The sequence below is a fragment of the Trichosurus vulpecula genome, chromosome 2 (assembly GCF_011100635.1).
Source record: "Trichosurus vulpecula isolate mTriVul1 chromosome 2, mTriVul1.pri, whole genome shotgun sequence".
NCBI classification, from domain to species: Eukaryota; Metazoa; Chordata; class Mammalia; order Diprotodontia; family Phalangeridae; genus Trichosurus; species Trichosurus vulpecula.
The window spans coordinates 40,093,683-40,109,173 of NC_050574.1; the positions used below are offsets into that span (position 1 = coordinate 40,093,683).

At 51.5% G+C, this 15,491-nt stretch overlaps 1 protein-coding gene across 1 annotated transcript; it reads right to left on the reverse strand.

The window, feature by feature from the left end:
- Positions 1-89: 89 nt before the first annotated feature.
- KLC3 (kinesin light chain 3) lies at positions 90-10,284 on the reverse strand. Its single transcript, XM_036745474.1, has 12 exons — positions 10,024-10,284; positions 8,626-8,874; positions 7,695-7,755; positions 7,091-7,310; positions 6,620-6,707; positions 6,100-6,201; positions 5,318-5,491; positions 4,825-4,915; positions 4,700-4,740; positions 4,334-4,431; positions 706-769; positions 90-328 (listed from the first exon to the last, which is right to left on the reverse strand). Exons 1-12 carry the CDS (start codon positions 10,282-10,284, stop codon positions 248-250), a joined length of 1,530 nt encoding a protein of 509 aa, XP_036601369.1. The 3' UTR covers positions 90-247.
- Positions 10,285-15,491: the final 5,207 nt, after the last annotated feature.

A 15,491-nucleotide genomic window follows, 5' to 3' on the forward strand; every position in this document is an offset into this window, starting at 1 on the left:
GGGGAGGCTTTTGATACCTCCCAAGAATGTGCAAACAGCCAGGGAGGGGTGGGTTGGTTGGTTTTATCTCCAATGCTTCAGCCCTAGGGTGAGGATGCCTCTAGGTGCGTATAAACATAATAAATATAGACAGAGGAGGGGCCAGAAGAAACTGGAGCAGGGTGGAAGGGGAGAGGATGACGCCAGATCTGTGATGCCCCATCCCACTGCCATATTCCTGAGAAGCTTCTGTGGCCAGGCCTGGCCTCTAATGCTGGTCCAGAGGGAGGCCCAGTTCTTGGGTGCTGGTGCTCAGCGGTCGCATCAGGCTCAGCTGGCTGCCCGACACCTGGGTGCAAGACAGCTCTTGGATCATGACATTCCCCCACCATGCCCTGCACCCAACTCTTCGCCACCCTAGAGGTCCGTCCTCAGGTTAGAGCAGAAAGCTCAGTGACAGATTTAGGGTGGAAGAGGCCTTAGGCGTCACTGAGTCCAAGCTACTCACATCTGCAGATGAGGAAACTGAGACCCAGAGAAGCGAACCCCTGCTTGGGCCAACTCCCCCATCCCCCTGCCAGCCCTCTGACCTCCCCAGCAGGCAGCGACTGTCATCTCCAGAACCTCCCCTAAACCCCCACCCTTGCTCCTCCAGTGCATCATAGAACTAGCTGGGCCTTCTGTCTTAGCCATCCCCCTTCTCCTCGAGACCCACAGTCCCCTTACCTGCATCCTGCTGGCCCTGGGGTCCTCAGTGTTGAGCACGCTGAGGGACATAGCCCGCTTCATCCTGTAGGGAGAGGTCAGACATTCAGGGGTGGGGGGAGGGTGGTGAGTGTATCTCTCATCTCTCATCTTTCTGTCTGTCTCTGTCTGTCTCTCTCCCTCTGTCTCCCTCTGTTTCTCTCTTTGTTTCTCCTTTTTCTCTTCCTTTCTCTTTCCCTCTTGTCTCTCCCTGTCTCTCCTCTCTTTTTCTCTTCCTTTCACTCTCTTTTTCTCTGTCTCTGTTTCTCTCTCATCTCTCTCTTCCTCCTCTCCTCTCTCTGTCTCTTCCTCTCCTTCCTCCATCGCTCTTTCTCTCTCTCTCTCTCTCCCCCCATCTCTTCCTCCCTCTTTCCTCTCTGTTTTCCTCCCCTTCCTCCATCTCTCTGTCTCTCTCTCTGTCTCTGTCTGTCTCTCTCCCTCCATCTCTTCCTCCCTCTCTCCTCTCTCTGTCTCTTCCTTCCCTCCCTCCATCTCTCTGTCTCTGTCTCCTGGGATGGCTTCATCCTAACCCATCGTTCCTTTACTCCCACCAGGGCTCCTATGGGCATACGTGATCTGCATACAGTCCGCCCCACATGATTCCTGCTGCTCCAGAGATCTCATTCTCCTTAAATGACAAGCTCACAGCTGGAGGGAGGCTCGGAGGGGCCCTTGGTGCTTGTGGCCTTGCCCAAGCCCTGCCTGACCCATAAGCGCCTGGCACACAGTAGGTGCTTTTACTGGTTGACAGATGAGATGAGGTGAGTCAAGTGCTTGACAAACTTTAGGTGTTGTTGAAATGGGGGCTGGTATTTTAAATGTTGGTCCCAGCTCTGCTGAGAGATCACTACCTGCCTGGCGGCTCCAGCTTGTTTCTGAGCTCTTAGCTGTCTGTCACTCCCCTCCCCCAACGGAGTGTAAATCGAATCCTCTTTAAAGAGCCTGGGTCCCTGCAGCCCCCCAAACGTGGCCTCAGGACCCCTCTTCTCTCCCACCAACTGCCCTGAGGAGCTAGGTAAAGGGGAGGGGGAGCACCCCTACACCAAAGATCCACCCTCCTCCCTTTGGCTCCTCCCTGCTCCCTAAATCGGATTTTCCCAAAGGTTCAGAGGCACGGTACAGAAGTGGAGGGTCCTGAGGCAGTAGGTCTGGGTTCAAATTTCACCTTGGAGCCTTACATACACCTTCACCTGGGCTTTCAGTTTCTTTGTCTAGAATCGTCATCATCTTCTATGACTTGTGAGCCTAAGGGCCTTGACCAGGTCATTTAACCTTCTTTGGCCTCGGTCTCCCCCGTGGTAATATGAGAGTATTAGACCAGAAGGGCTCTGAGGTCCCCATCCCAGGGAGAGTGAATGTCTCCTTTCCTGTTACCCTAATCCTATCCTTCCCTCATTTAGGGTTCTCTCCTTTTACCTCCATCAAAGGACCCCAGCCCAGCACTAGGCACTCCCAATTCCATCAGCCCCCTCCCCTCTTACCCCTCTCCTTAGACACAGCAGCCTGTCACGGGATCATGTTCTTCACGCCGCCCCCCCTCCCCCGCCCAAGATGGGCAGTACATGGCTTATCTGCCCCTTTCCGGCTTGGGAGGTCCTGAGCGCTTCCCACTCAGCTCAGCCTGGGGGTGGCATCACTTATGTGACCGGGAGCTCCTTCTTCCCTCTGCTCCCAAGGCTGCCACCCTAAATGCACTGGCTCTGTCCTCTGGGCCAGGCCAGTCCTTCCGTCTTGACAAAGCCCTTCAGGAACTAGAAATGGGCTACCCTGCCTCCCCCCATGCTGTCTCTGTCCCCAGTGCCTTCACCGGCTTTTCCCTTCCCTGGAAGGACTTCTACTCTGCACACGCTTCTCATCCTCTAAAGTGTCTTATCAATGCCCAGGGCTGTGACATCCTCTGGCTCACCCTGGCTCGAAACCTTAGGGTCATTCTTGACTTCTCCCTCACTCGCACCCCTCCTTTTCAATCTGAGGCCGAATCTTGTCCAGACCCCTTCTACAATGCCTTATACATAGTGGGTGCTCAATAAATGCTCAAGGACTGATTTCACTCCCACGCCTGCCCCCATGGGGCATTCCTGGCCCAGTGTAGCAGCCTTCAAACTGGTGTCCTGGGCTCAAGGCTCTCCCAGCACCAACACATCCTCCACCCAAATACCAAAGCAATTCTCCAAAAGCACAGGCCTGATCACATCACCCCCTCACCCCCGGAGCAGGATGCCATGAGATCTAGTGGCTTCCTCTTACCTCTAGGATCCCAGAGGAACTCCTAAAGCTCCTTCTTTCCCAATGCATTATTAGGCATTACCACACCACTTCGCGCACTCCACAGTCCTATCAAACCAGCTTCTGTTCCTCGAACTCAATACATCATCTCCAGCCTCCAAGCTTTTGCTACAGACACCCTGAGGGACAGTGCCTGAAGTGCACATGCTCCTCACCTTCAGGCGTTCGAATCCTAGTAAAGTCGGCCTTCACCATGAAGCCTTCCTTGATTGCTGCTCCCCTCCCCTCTCCCCACCCGCATTACTTTGTATTAAGGTGTCCATATCTATGTGATGCTGCCTGGGGGCCGGGGTCTGTCTGACCCGAACAGAAGACAGCAGTCTCACAGCCTTTGCCACCTGAGATCTCATCCTTGTTTTTGACAACTACAGGGCCCTCTCACATCTCTGTCCAGAGCATCTAACCAATTGCAGATTGACGGCCCCAAGGGTCCAGCACCTTTACTTTACATGTGAAGAAACTGAGGCTCACAAAGTCACAAAGGAGTAAGTGGCAGGGACTGGATCTGAACCTAGACCTTCTGACTTCAGAGACAGTCTCTTTCCACTGTGGGATGATAACGACCATGACACCTTTTTTAAACCTTTTAAACCTGTAGAGACATTGTCTCTTATCATAATACCCCACCGTTGCCTTTTAGACTCTCAGAGGCCGGCCAGCTAGTCCAGCCTGTAGCTGGACAAGGATCCCCCCAAAACGAGCTGCCATCCAGCCAATGCTTGAATACTCCAGGGGTGGGGAACTCACTCCCTCCTTCCTGGGGCAGCCCTTTCCCCTAGGCCACGCCCAGCCCCAAGGAAATCCCATTCTGGTCGGAGAGGCAGGGCTCTTCTCAGGACATGACCCCCTTTCTTTGCCTCCCACTCCCTGACCATGAACACATTCAGGGTCCAGTGAAGGGGGCCCAGAGGGTCCAGGGAAGGAAGCTCAGGTGGGGTAGAGACACCAAGGAGGCCACATAAAGCGCTTTGGGGGATTGTTTCATAGAGAAGAGGGGACTCTGAGCTGGGCTATGAAGGAGCAGAGAGCCACTAGAGTGGGGGGGGGGTAGTCAGGGAGGGCTTCCTGTAGGAGTGTCCAGGAGGAACAGTAACCCAACCTGGGTTCTGAATCCAAAGGTCTCAGAGACAGGGGTGGAAGGTTTTCTACCACTGAAAAGGAAGAGTCTGAGAGTGTAATCTGGGACAAGGCAGGAAGGGGAGGCTAAGGCAGGAAGACAGAGGCCTTGAATGCCAGCTCAGGTCCCTCTTGACGGTGGTGGCAGGACCCCAATTAGGGGAGGCACAGAGTCCAGGTCTGGTGTCAGGATGCACTGGGGACTCACCCGGAGGATCCCTCGCCCCGCAGGCGGGATACCAGCTTCTCACTCCCTCGTCGGATTGACTCTCGGAGCTTGGAAAAGGAGGTACTCCGTCGCAGGACCTAAACACAGGGCAGAGGGTGACCTCGACAGCCCAAGCCTCCGTGCCCCGGAGCCTGTGGACTTCAGAGCTGACATGGACCTCAGAGGCCATGTCTTGCCCATCCCTGTCATTTTACAGAGGGGGAACCAGGCTCAGAGACTTGCCCAGGGTCACACAGGTTGTGAAGATCAGAGTCAGGATTTGAACCAAGGCCCTCTGACTCCTGATGTAGGAGTGTTACTACTGTACCACACAGCCTCCTATCTGACCCCAGGTGAGCTTCTTACCTGGTGTTCCTTGTCCCCTGAGGCTCCAATGACAGGGTTCCCTGGGGGAAAGAAAGCAGAGGCTCAGAAGGGAACTGGAGGGGCCCAGAACCAAAGCTTGGGGCTGACGGGGTTGGAAGGCTCACCCAGGGGGGCAGGGAGGTCCTGCCTGCTGAGAATCTCCTTGTACAATTCTTCAGCCTGTTCATACTTGTTCTGTTTCAGGTAAGCTGAGGCCTGAGGAGTATGAAGGAGGAAGGAGATGTGGATCAGGCCCAGCCCCCAAGAGCTCCCAGAGCCTGGGCTGCCTGGGGCCCCAGGAGTCGGGGAACAAGGAGGCAGAACCCAGAGGGGAGAGAGTCCTGGAATGTCTCTTCTAAAGGGAGGCCATTAGAATGTGGGATGTCAGAGCTGGGAGAGGCCTTAGAATGTGGGATGTCAGGGCTGGGAGGGGCCTTAGAATGTGGGATGTCAGGGCTGGGAGGGGCCTGAGAACAAGGGATGTCAGGGCTGGGAGGGACCTGAGAACAAGGGATGTCAGGGCTGGAAGGGGCCTTTGCGAAGAGAATAGCAGGGCTGGGGATTGGGACATGCATGGATGAAGCTCCCAAGCCCCAGGGCCTCTGACCAGACCCTCACCAGATTGTTCTTGGTCTTGGCCACGTTAGGGTCGTCGGGGCCCCCCAAGGCTTCGTAGATGGCCAGTGCCCGCCCATAATGCTTCTCCACCTCCTCAAACTTGCCCTGGTTCTGACACAACAAGGCCAGGTTGTTCAGCTGTTTGGCTACATCTGGGTGGTCAGCGCCCAAGACCTGTGAAGGGACCAGAGATCAGTCTGAAGAGTTGGGGGCCACAGTCAGAGTGTGCATGGGGCTCCCCAGGGATTAGGGAGCAAGGTGTCAGAGCAGGAGGCTGCCCAGAGGATGAGGGTTGTAGGGCCAGGACAGGAAGGTCCTGAGGCGTCCAGAATTGGGGGGGAGGTCAGAGGTCACAGTAATAGCAGGGGGTCCTGAGGAGTTGGAGGTCATAGGGTCAGAACAAAATGGTCTCTAGCAGTTAAAGGGTCAGAAGAGAAGCCCCCAAGCGGTTGACATCCTCAGGGTCAGCATAATGAATCCCTGGGGTGGGCGGCGGGGGGACGGGACCCAGAGGTCTAGGATCCCAGGGTCTGAACAAGGGCTTGGAGGTCACAGGTAATAGTGAGGCATTTAGGGGTCATGGGGGGTCCTGAAGCATTAGGTGTCATTGTGAACCTGTGGGTGAGGAGGTCCCCCAGGAGGTCCCCAGGGGTCCCACCATGGGATTGAGATATTCCCAGAGAGCAGAGATGGGGGGATCAGAGGAAAGGACCCCAAGAGGACAGAGTCAGGAGGCAGTGACAGAGAGTGACCCCTGAGGCAGGGCTGGGCACAAAACCCACCTTCTCACGGATCTCCAGGGCCCTCTGGCAAAGGGGCTCTGCCTCGCGATAGCGACCCCGTTTCCCATACAACACAGCTAGGTTGTTCAGGGTGGCCGCCACCTGTGGGGAGGAAGGGAAGGGAAGGCTTCAACAAAGTGTGGAGCTGGAATGACCTCAACCTGCTTATTTTACATCTGGGGAAGCCAAGGCCCAGAGAGTAAGGGAACTGACCAGGCCCAGAGGTGGCAAGCGGTAAGCCTGGGATTCCAATGTAGGTGTTTGAGGAAGCGGAATACAGTGGAGACACAAGTCAGAGGACTTCGGTTCTAATGCTGCCTACACTCATTGACTGTATGACTAGGGGACAAGTTATCTGACCTCTCTAAGCCTTGGTTTCCTCATCTGTAAATTGAAGGGTTTGCATTGGATGGTGTCTTGAGGTCCCTTCCAGCTTACGCTCTATGCTCCTCTATTTTCCACATCCAGAAGGGGAGGGGGCTGGGGTCAGGGGTCCTAGCCCAGCCCAGCCCCTACTCACTGCTGGGTGCTCGGGCCCCAGTGTCTGTTCCCGGATCTGCAGGGCATCCTGGAGAAGTTCTGTGGCCTCTTTGTACTTGTTCTGGTCCCTGGGAGGTCATGGGGGAAGGACAGGGGGGGCAGGGAAGAGCCTCAGTGGGGGTAACTTGCAGGAGGAGGGGCGGCATGGGAGGGGAGAGGGGGGACCTGAGATAGAAGGGGTCAGACCAAAGGTGCCTGGGTTGAATGGCCAGAGTGGAGGGATGAGGATGTCCAGAATAGGGGATGAAGGCACCTAGCGGGGGGGGGGGGGCAGGGACGTAGATGAGATGGGAGGAGGGTGAGGACATGTGGGGCATGCTTTGAGATTGGCTGGGGGACATCATGGAGCATGCCATGACATGATGGGCTGAGGACACACAGGGAATGCCGTGAGATCATCTGGGTGAGGCATGAACGTGAGTAGGGGGAGACTCAGGGTGGGGCCCCTCACCGGTACACCAGGGCCAGGATGTTCAGCATGGTGGCCACGTCCGGGTGGCAGTGACCAGAGGTGTGCTCCAGGTCCTCCAGAGCCTGGCGGCACAAGGGTACGGCCACTTCATAACGTCCCTGCCCTGCATACTGGATAACAAGGTTGTGTAATGTCCTCAGGCGGGCCGGGATCTCATAGCCACCTTGCTGGGCAGCTGCCGCACCAAATGCCTCGTGACCTGGGGTGGGGGAGCGAGGCAGACTCCTGTCATCTTCCATCTTTCCCCACACCCCTCACCTGAGGACTAGTCCCCTCCTTGGGCTTTGGCCTTGGCCTCTTGCCCTGGCTGCCCCTGCCCCGGAGTCCCCACAGATGAAGAGTCAGAAGGGACCCCAGAAGCCACTGAATCAACAGAAGAGGGAGCTGAGGCCAAGGCTAAGTGATCTGTCCAAGGTCACCCAGTCACCTGACTCCAAATTCCATGCCCTTCCCCTAGCACTACTCCTAAGACCCCCTTTCTCTCCTGTGCAGGAAACCCCTGTTTCCTTCCCCAAGATCTCATCCCTGCTGCAGCCCACCCCCACCCCCATTCCCTTGACCGGTCCAGGGCCCAGACACTGACTTTTCTTGTCTTCACTGGGGAACAGAGAGGTAAGGCTGTCTCGACGTTCTTCTGTCTTCTCCTGGCAAGGACAGAGAATGAGGGGAGATGAATGGCCTCGAATGACCTTTCGGGGAGAGGTTCTTCTCTGAGGATCTGAAGGCCCTGGGGGGCCACCTGAGGGTTGGGGAGGTGGTGGTGGTGTCCTATTTAAGCATCATGAAGGGTTAGGTGCTGAGTGTATGATCCTGGAATTATAGATTCAGAACTAGAAGGGCCCTAGAGGTCACTGAGCCCAAGGCCTTCATTTTACAGAAAAAGAAAACGAGGCCCAGAGAGATGAAGTGATTCGTTCAGTTTATTAAGGGCCTGAGGTAGGATTTGAATCCAGGTCCTCCTGTCTCCGAGTCTAGAGTTCCATCTATTATACCACATTGTCTCTAAATGAAGCAGGGGGCTGGGGTGGGGGGAAGGTGCATAGGAGAACCTCAGGACAAAGGTGGAATTAGGTAGTCTGGTACCTAGAGGAAATCTGGGAACGGGAGAAAGAATGTTCCCCCCCCAACAGAATACAGTTGACGGGGGTAGTCTGTCCCCTAGAGATATTGACCTAAACCTACCCCCCCCAATAAAACCACCCTGGAAGGAATCAAAGTGGAGGTGATGGCAGGCAGGGCACACAGTGCATGACTGCCTAGCAGTGGATGACGAAGGCGTGAGGATGTCAAACTGGAGGTAAAGAAACATGCCCCCCAATACTCTCAGGGCCCTGGAGCAATGCCCCTGTCTCCCTACCCTAGTTACAAGTCTGCCTAGGGATGAGGTTATATACGAGTGTCCCCAAAGTCGGGCTTGTAATTGAAGGTCTGAGAGACTCTTGATGAACAGCAGCATATGAGAATAGTGGGGGGAGAGATCTGCAGGTCCAGCAGACCCTAGATGAGGCTTCTACCTTGGTGCCTTCCTGGTGGCTCTCATCGTCCAAGGTATCATAGCGCCTCAGCTGGCCCAAGAACTCGAGGTGACTCTTCTCCTCCTCGAGCTGGGCCACAGTCTCTTCACTGGCCTGCAGCCTCTTCCTTGTCTCCTCCAGCTCTTCCTGAAGCCAGGCATTCTCCTGGGCCAGGCGCCGAGCTTGGGCTCGAAGCCGCTGCTTCTCAGCCTCCAGAGCCCCGACATGTGTGGACAGTGCTAGCAGCACCTGCCAGGATACAGGTCAGGATGGGGAGTAGGGACTGATTGCCAGCCAAGACTTCAGGGAGCCTTGGGCACATGAGCACATGCAAATACACATGGGTCCTCATTTGCATGGTGCCCCTCCTTTCTCTTTTCTGTCTCCCTCCTCTTTGTCTCTCTTCTCCTTCCTTTCTGTCTCTCCTCCCTCATATCCTCTCCTCTCCCCTCCCTTCCCCTCTTCTTCCCTTCCTTCTCTGATCTCCCCACTCTTCTCTTCTCTTCTCTTCTCTTCTCTTCTATTCTCTTCTCTTCTCTTCTCTTCTCTTCTCTTCTCTTCTCTTCTCTTCTCTTCTCTGTCTCTCTGTCTCTGTCTCTCTCTCTCTCCTTCTCTCTCTGTCTCACCGCCCCCATCTCTGATCTCCCACCTCCTCTTTCTGTCTCTTTCCCAGTATTCCCTTAAAGCTCATTATAACTCAAACCCCTCCACATCTATAGTCCCATAACCACCCTTCGCATTCCCTATGACCTCATATCCCTCAGTGTCTTTGGCATCTCTAAGGACCCTCCCACACTGAACAAACCTTTCCTGTCCCTCTGAGGCCTCCACATCTCTCCTTTGGCCCTTAGGACTCTCCTGTGATTGTCTCACCTTCCCTCCTCCATGCCATCACCTATCGAATATTCTTTGACCCTCCGTGATTCACTGACAGGCCCCTGGTCCACAGTAATTCCCTTCATATCCCCTATGATCCCTCTGCATTTCCCACATATCTCCTGTCTTCATCACCCTCCCAAGTCCTTTAGAGATTCCAAGACACCTGAGTGATGCCACTTTTCCCCTACTTTCCCCAATACTACCACATCTTTCAGGGTCCCTTCAGGGGGACCTCATGGCCATTCCACATGCCCCAGACTCTTCTGAGCTTTCAAGGCATCCACCATAGTCAATGGAGACTCCACACCTCCCAGCAATCTCTTCATATAAACTCCAGGGCCATGATTGCCATGTCCCCAACAACCTTCTAACCTCTTTGCTTATCTTCATAGCCATGGCCCAGAACAATGTTTCAGAAGCTCCCCGTGCTCTCCAATGAATCCCATAGCCCACAGTGACACTGAACACCGCCCCCCATGACCCTCTGATCCCTTTCTACTGACCAGGGAAACCTCATACCTGAGCCTCTCCCAGACCTAGCTCAATGGCCTCCAGGGACTGGCTAAGAGCATGGTGTTTCTCCTTCAGCAGATCCAGACCTGGGAAGGTCCCTTCCCCTGAACTGGCCCCGGCCTCAGTCAGGGCTTCCTGCAGTCGCCCGGCCAAGCCACGATGCTCCAATCTCAAGGCTTCCAGCCCTTGGACAACTTGCCGTGTCTGGCTCACCAGATCCTCAGGACTCATCCGTGCTGGCCCCAAGGGATCTACAGGCAGTGACATGGCTGTACCTGTGGGGAGCAGGAGAGGAAAGAGGGGTTGGGATCTAGGTGGGATGCCCCCCACTTCCCTTGAAGTGTTGGGGTCCCATTCATGTTTCACTGGACAGAATGTAATCTAGTGGCAGTGGCAGACTTCAGTCATCCAAACAGCTGCTGGAGCTCTCTCTCTCTCTCTCTCTCTTTCTCTCTCTCTCTCTCTCTCTCTCTCTCTCTCTCTCTCTCTCTCCTCCCTCTCTCCCTCTCCTCCTCATTTCTTCTTTTTTTCTTCCTTTTCTCTCTCCCTCTCTTCCCTCTTTCCCTCCTCCTCCTCCTTCTTCCTTCTCTCTCTCATCTCTCTTCTTTCTCTCTCACCTTTCCTTTCCCCTCTTTCTCTTTGTCTGTCTCTCTTTTTCTTGGTCTCTGTCTTTCTCTATATCTATGTCTGTCTTTGTCTTTGGCAAAAGCAGGGCAGCTGATAACTTCCCGACTTGACCTAATGCTGGGGATTCTGGGCATTGTTGTGGCCAGGACCCCTTGGGCAGTCAGGCTGAAGAAGCCCAGGACCCCCTTCTCAGAATCATGTTTTAAAATACACAAAATTAAAAAATAGAGTAACAAAATAATTAATAGTTAAATGTAATATGTAATAATAATTACAAAATAATTATTTTTAAATAGTTATCAAGATAATTTTTAAAAGCCAAGTTCATGGATCATGGCAAAGTTCATGGTCAAGAATCTCAGCGTTAGTGATCATTTCAACCACTTAAAAAATAGAAGATAGTCTGTTCTAGATCTGATTCTCACCAGTAGTAAGAAATTGCCAGCATAGAACCTGATATAAAATAGGGGAGAAGGGAGGGGGAATGGTAGAAGCATTTATTAAGCACCTACTGTGTGTCAGGCACTCCAAGCACCTTACAGTTTTTATCTCTCTCGATCCTCACATCAGTTCTATAAGATAGATCCTGTTTTTATCCCCACTTTATAGATGACAAAACTGAAGCAGGCAGCAGGTAAGTGATCAAGGATCACATAGCTATTAAGGGTCTGAGATTGTATTTGAGCTTGGGTCTTCCTGATTCTAGGTCCGGTGCTCTAGACCCAATAATTACCTGCTTTCTTGACCAGTTGACCACTGGTGTGGAAATGATGGAAACCGTAGAGGGAAGGGAGCCCTCTCTCTTAAGAGTTTGTGATAGGGAAGGAGAAGCATTTAGGGCATAGTCCAACATGTCCCCTAGATTTGGGAAGAGTGGATTTCAAAGGTTTTATGGAAAGGGGAAGATCCCATGAATTAAAATTCCATAGGGGATGGAAGACCAGGAGGGAGGGGTAGCTCTTAAGAATGAAATTCTGAAGATACAAGGGGAAACATGAGAACTCCCTGCAGCATCTCAGGGAACATACCAAGCGACTTGGATCAGAAAAAGGTATCGCAGAAGAGAGAAACAAGGGAGGGTAGCAGGACGTCTATAAAAGTTTGAGGCAGGCTAGTTTGAGGACCACCAAGGCTCAGAATGAGCCGACAAGCCAAGGACCACAAGGGATGCTTGGGTTGGGTTTAGCCACATTAGAGAAGAGAGGACTTCAAAGAAATATGGCACCATGCTAAGGGGGATGGGACGCTGATAACAGAGAAGCCTCGGTTGCTTAGATCATACTTTGCTTGTTTTCTCTACATTCTCTAAGAACGAGCCTTTGGACTGGGAAGGACAGAGTTGAAAGGGCTCACTGGGAGCTGATACCCAGGGTAAACAAGGAGATAGTGAGAAAATACCTCACTGCCTTCCATGAATTCAAGCCACCTGGCACAAATTAACTACATTCTCAAGCACCTGAAAACCCACCAGATGAGATCGTGAGCCTTTAGCAATTCTCTCTGAAAGATGGCGGAGAATAAGAGACAATCTGCAGGGCTGGAGAAGAGCAAATGGCCTCATTTTCCAAAAAGGAAATAGAACAGAACCTGCGTATTGTAAGTTGATGGACTTGACTTCCATTCCTGGAAAAATTCTGGGATATGTTATGAAAGAAATGTTAAGGAACAGCTCTGGGAGGCAAAAGATCTGGAGTCAAGTTCAAATCCAGCCTCAGATGCTTACTGGCTTTGTGACTCTGGGCAAATCATTGAACCTGCCTGCCTGAGTTTCTTCATCTGTAAAATGGGTCTAAAAAACAGTCTGACTGTGTCACCCCACCCCACCCCCATTCAAGAAAATCCCATCATTTCCAGTATCAAATATAAATACCTCCCAGAGTTATTGTGAGAATAAAATGAGGTGCTATGTGGAACACTTTAATAATCTTAAATTAATTAATTTAATTAAATTAATTAATCATCATCATCATCATCTAGAAAAGAAAACAAATGTCACAAAGTACTAACATTGGTTTGCCAACTGCTGCCAGCCTATTTCCTTTCTTCCCACAGGTTCTAAGCTGCTAAAGCAGGGGAATGCATTAGCTAGAAGCCGTCTAGATTGGAGCAAAGCTTTCACTAAAACGTCTCATGCTATTTCTTGTGGGAAAGTGCTAGGGCAGAGCCCAATTTAGCTGGGTTTGGAAATGATTCAATGGCCAGACTCAAAGAAAAGTCACTAATGGTTTGATGTCAACTTGGAAAGAGGTCTCTAGTGGAGTGCCCCAGGGGTCTCCGCCTGGTTCTGTGCACCTTAATTTTATCTGTGACCTGGGTATTATTGTTGTTGTGTTTGTCCTTCGTTTTTGAAGAGGACCGTGGCATCAGGGAGATGATGACATGACTAGAAGTTGACTTTGCTTTGAGTGAGGGAGGGCTGTGCAAGGTCACCAGTCTCACTTTCTCCTCCAGAGCCATCTGGATCTGGTGACCAGATATTCATCAGGATGACTGGAGATGGCCCAGGGAGACCTAGCCCTTTCAGGCTAAGGCCTTTTCATGTACTCACTTAAGAATGGGGTAACGCCCATTCAGTGAATAGGCCTCTTTAAGAAGTGAGTCAAGGGATGGCCTCTTTAATTAGAAAAAAGAAAAAAATCAAGCTGGGAGGGGAAGACCTTCAGGATCAGCAGGACTGGGTTCAAGAATAAAGGCATAGATGAAGTACTTATGAAATTTGCAGATAGAACAAAGCTGGGAGGAAAAGCTTGAATGAACTCCTTAACCAGCTCTAGAGCAGTTAGGTAGCACCATAGCACATGGAGCACTTCAGAAGACATCTTCCTGAGTTCAAATCTGGCCTCAGAGACTTACTAGCTGTGTGACCCTGGGCAAGTCACTTAACCCTGTTTGCCTCAGTTTCCTCATCTGTAAAATAAACTGGAGAAGGAAATGCCAAGCCACTCCAGCATCTTTGCCAAGAAAACCCCAAATGGGGTCACAACTGAACAACTAAAATCCAGCCCTAACATCTCTCTTAACCTCCAGACTCACATCTCCAACTGCCTTTTAGACATCTCAAACTGGATGTGCCGTAGATAACTTCAACTCAGCAATTTCCAAAGCTGAACTCATTATCTTTCCCTCCGAGTCCTCTCCCACTCTGGACTTCTCTATTACTGTGGAGGGCACCATCATTCTCCCAGTCGGCCAGTCAGTCAATAAATACTTGCTAAGCACCTACTATGTGCCAAACACCGTGATGAGTTCTGGAGATACAAAGAAAGGCAAAAGACAGTCCCTGCTCTCACACTATCAGATCTGTGCTTTAGGAAGGTGGCTTTGATCTTCCTGAAGCAACGTAGGAGTTATCTTTGACTCCCCACTCTTACCCTGCCCCCCATCTCATCTTCTACCAAGTCCTGCCAGTTTCTCCTTCCTATTATCTCCTGTATATGCTCCCTCCTCTCCTCTGACACTGCCACCTGCACCTTGGTGCATGCCCTCACCACCTCATGGCCAGATTATTTGTAATAACTGTTGGTGGCTCTGCCTGCCTCGGGTCTCTCCCTATGCTGATCCAACCTCCAACTCAGCCACCAAAGTGACCGCTAGGTCTGACCATGTCACTTCCCTCTCCCCCCATTCAAGAAGCTCAATGGCTCCCTATCACCTCCAGGGTCAAATAGAAAATGCTCAGTTTAGTGTTCAAAGCCCTTTGCAATTGCCCCCACTTCACCTTTCAAGTGTTCTTCCACCCCACCCACACCCACACACTTTTGCTCTTTGAACAAGATATTCCACTCTGCAACTCCAGGTATTTTCTCTGGCTGTCCCCCATGCCTAGAACACACTCTCTCTTCATTTCCACCTCCACATGGCTTCCTTCAAGTCCTAACTAAAATCCCCCTCATATAGGAAGCTTTTCCCAATCCCTCTTAATTCTAGTGCCTTCCTTCTTATTTGCTTCCAATTTATCCTCTATAGAGAGCCTATTTGTGCAGAGTTATTTGCCTATTGTCCCTTCTATTAGACTGTAAGCTCTTTGAGAGCAGGGTCTGATCTTTTGACTTTCTTTATATCCCCAGTGCTTAGCACAGTGCCAGGCACATAGTAGGTACTTAATAAATGCTTTCTGACTGACTAAAATGGATGACCTAGCCAGGATCCAAAAGAAAAAATCTTAGACTGGAACATCCATTGGGCTGAATGTAAGATAAGGAGATGTGGTAGAAATAAATGTAAAAGTCTTCCGCTTGGTTACAAAAAATCGATCTCATAAATACAGGATGGAGGAGTCCCTGGTTAGAGGTCTGGGGCTTTTAGAGGCCTACATATTCAATATGAGTCAATAGTGTGATATGGTAGCCAAAACAAAAAAAAAAAAAAGGATTTCAGAATGCTTTAGGGAGGAATCATACCTTCTAGGCCCTCGTTGGATAACACATCATATTGGGTTCAGTACCAGGCAACACATTTCACAAAGGAGAGAGTCCAGAGGAGGGTAACCAGCACAGCGAATGGTCTCAAGATTCCATGTCATATAAGGGTCAGTTGAAAGAACTGCGCACATTTAGTGTGGGGAAGAGAAGGCTGAGGGAGGATATGCTAGTTGGCTTCAAGCATCTAAAGGTCTGTCAAGTGAAGGAGAGGTTTGATCTGTTCTTTTTGGCCCAAGAGGAAAGATCTTGGAGAAAAGAGCAAGGGTTGCAAGAGAGACTGATTTAGGATGGATGTCAGGGAAACAAAAACTCAACTTGCAAATAATTAGAGCTTTCAAAATTGGAATGGGCTGCTTCCTCCTCTTCTGAGGTCTTCAAGCAGAGGCTAGTGGGGATTCTTAACTCACTGTGGGTTTGGATTGGATG

What these genes read in the sequence shown, in the direction of transcription:
- KLC3 (XM_036745474.1), bottom strand. Translation starts at nt 10,284, where the DNA reads ATGTCACTGCCTGTAGATCCCTTGGGGCCAGCACGGATGAGTCCTGAG. An exon ending in CAGGGGACAAGGAACACCAG is followed by an intron (nt 4,432 to 4,699) that starts GTAAGAAGCTCA and finishes CCCTGTGTTTAG; the next exon opens with GTCCTGCGACGGAGTACCTC. An exon ending in CCAGGGCCAGCAGGATGCAG is followed by an intron (nt 329 to 705) that starts GTAAGGGGACTG and finishes TCTTGCACCCAG; the next exon opens with GTGTCGGGCAGCCAGCTGAG.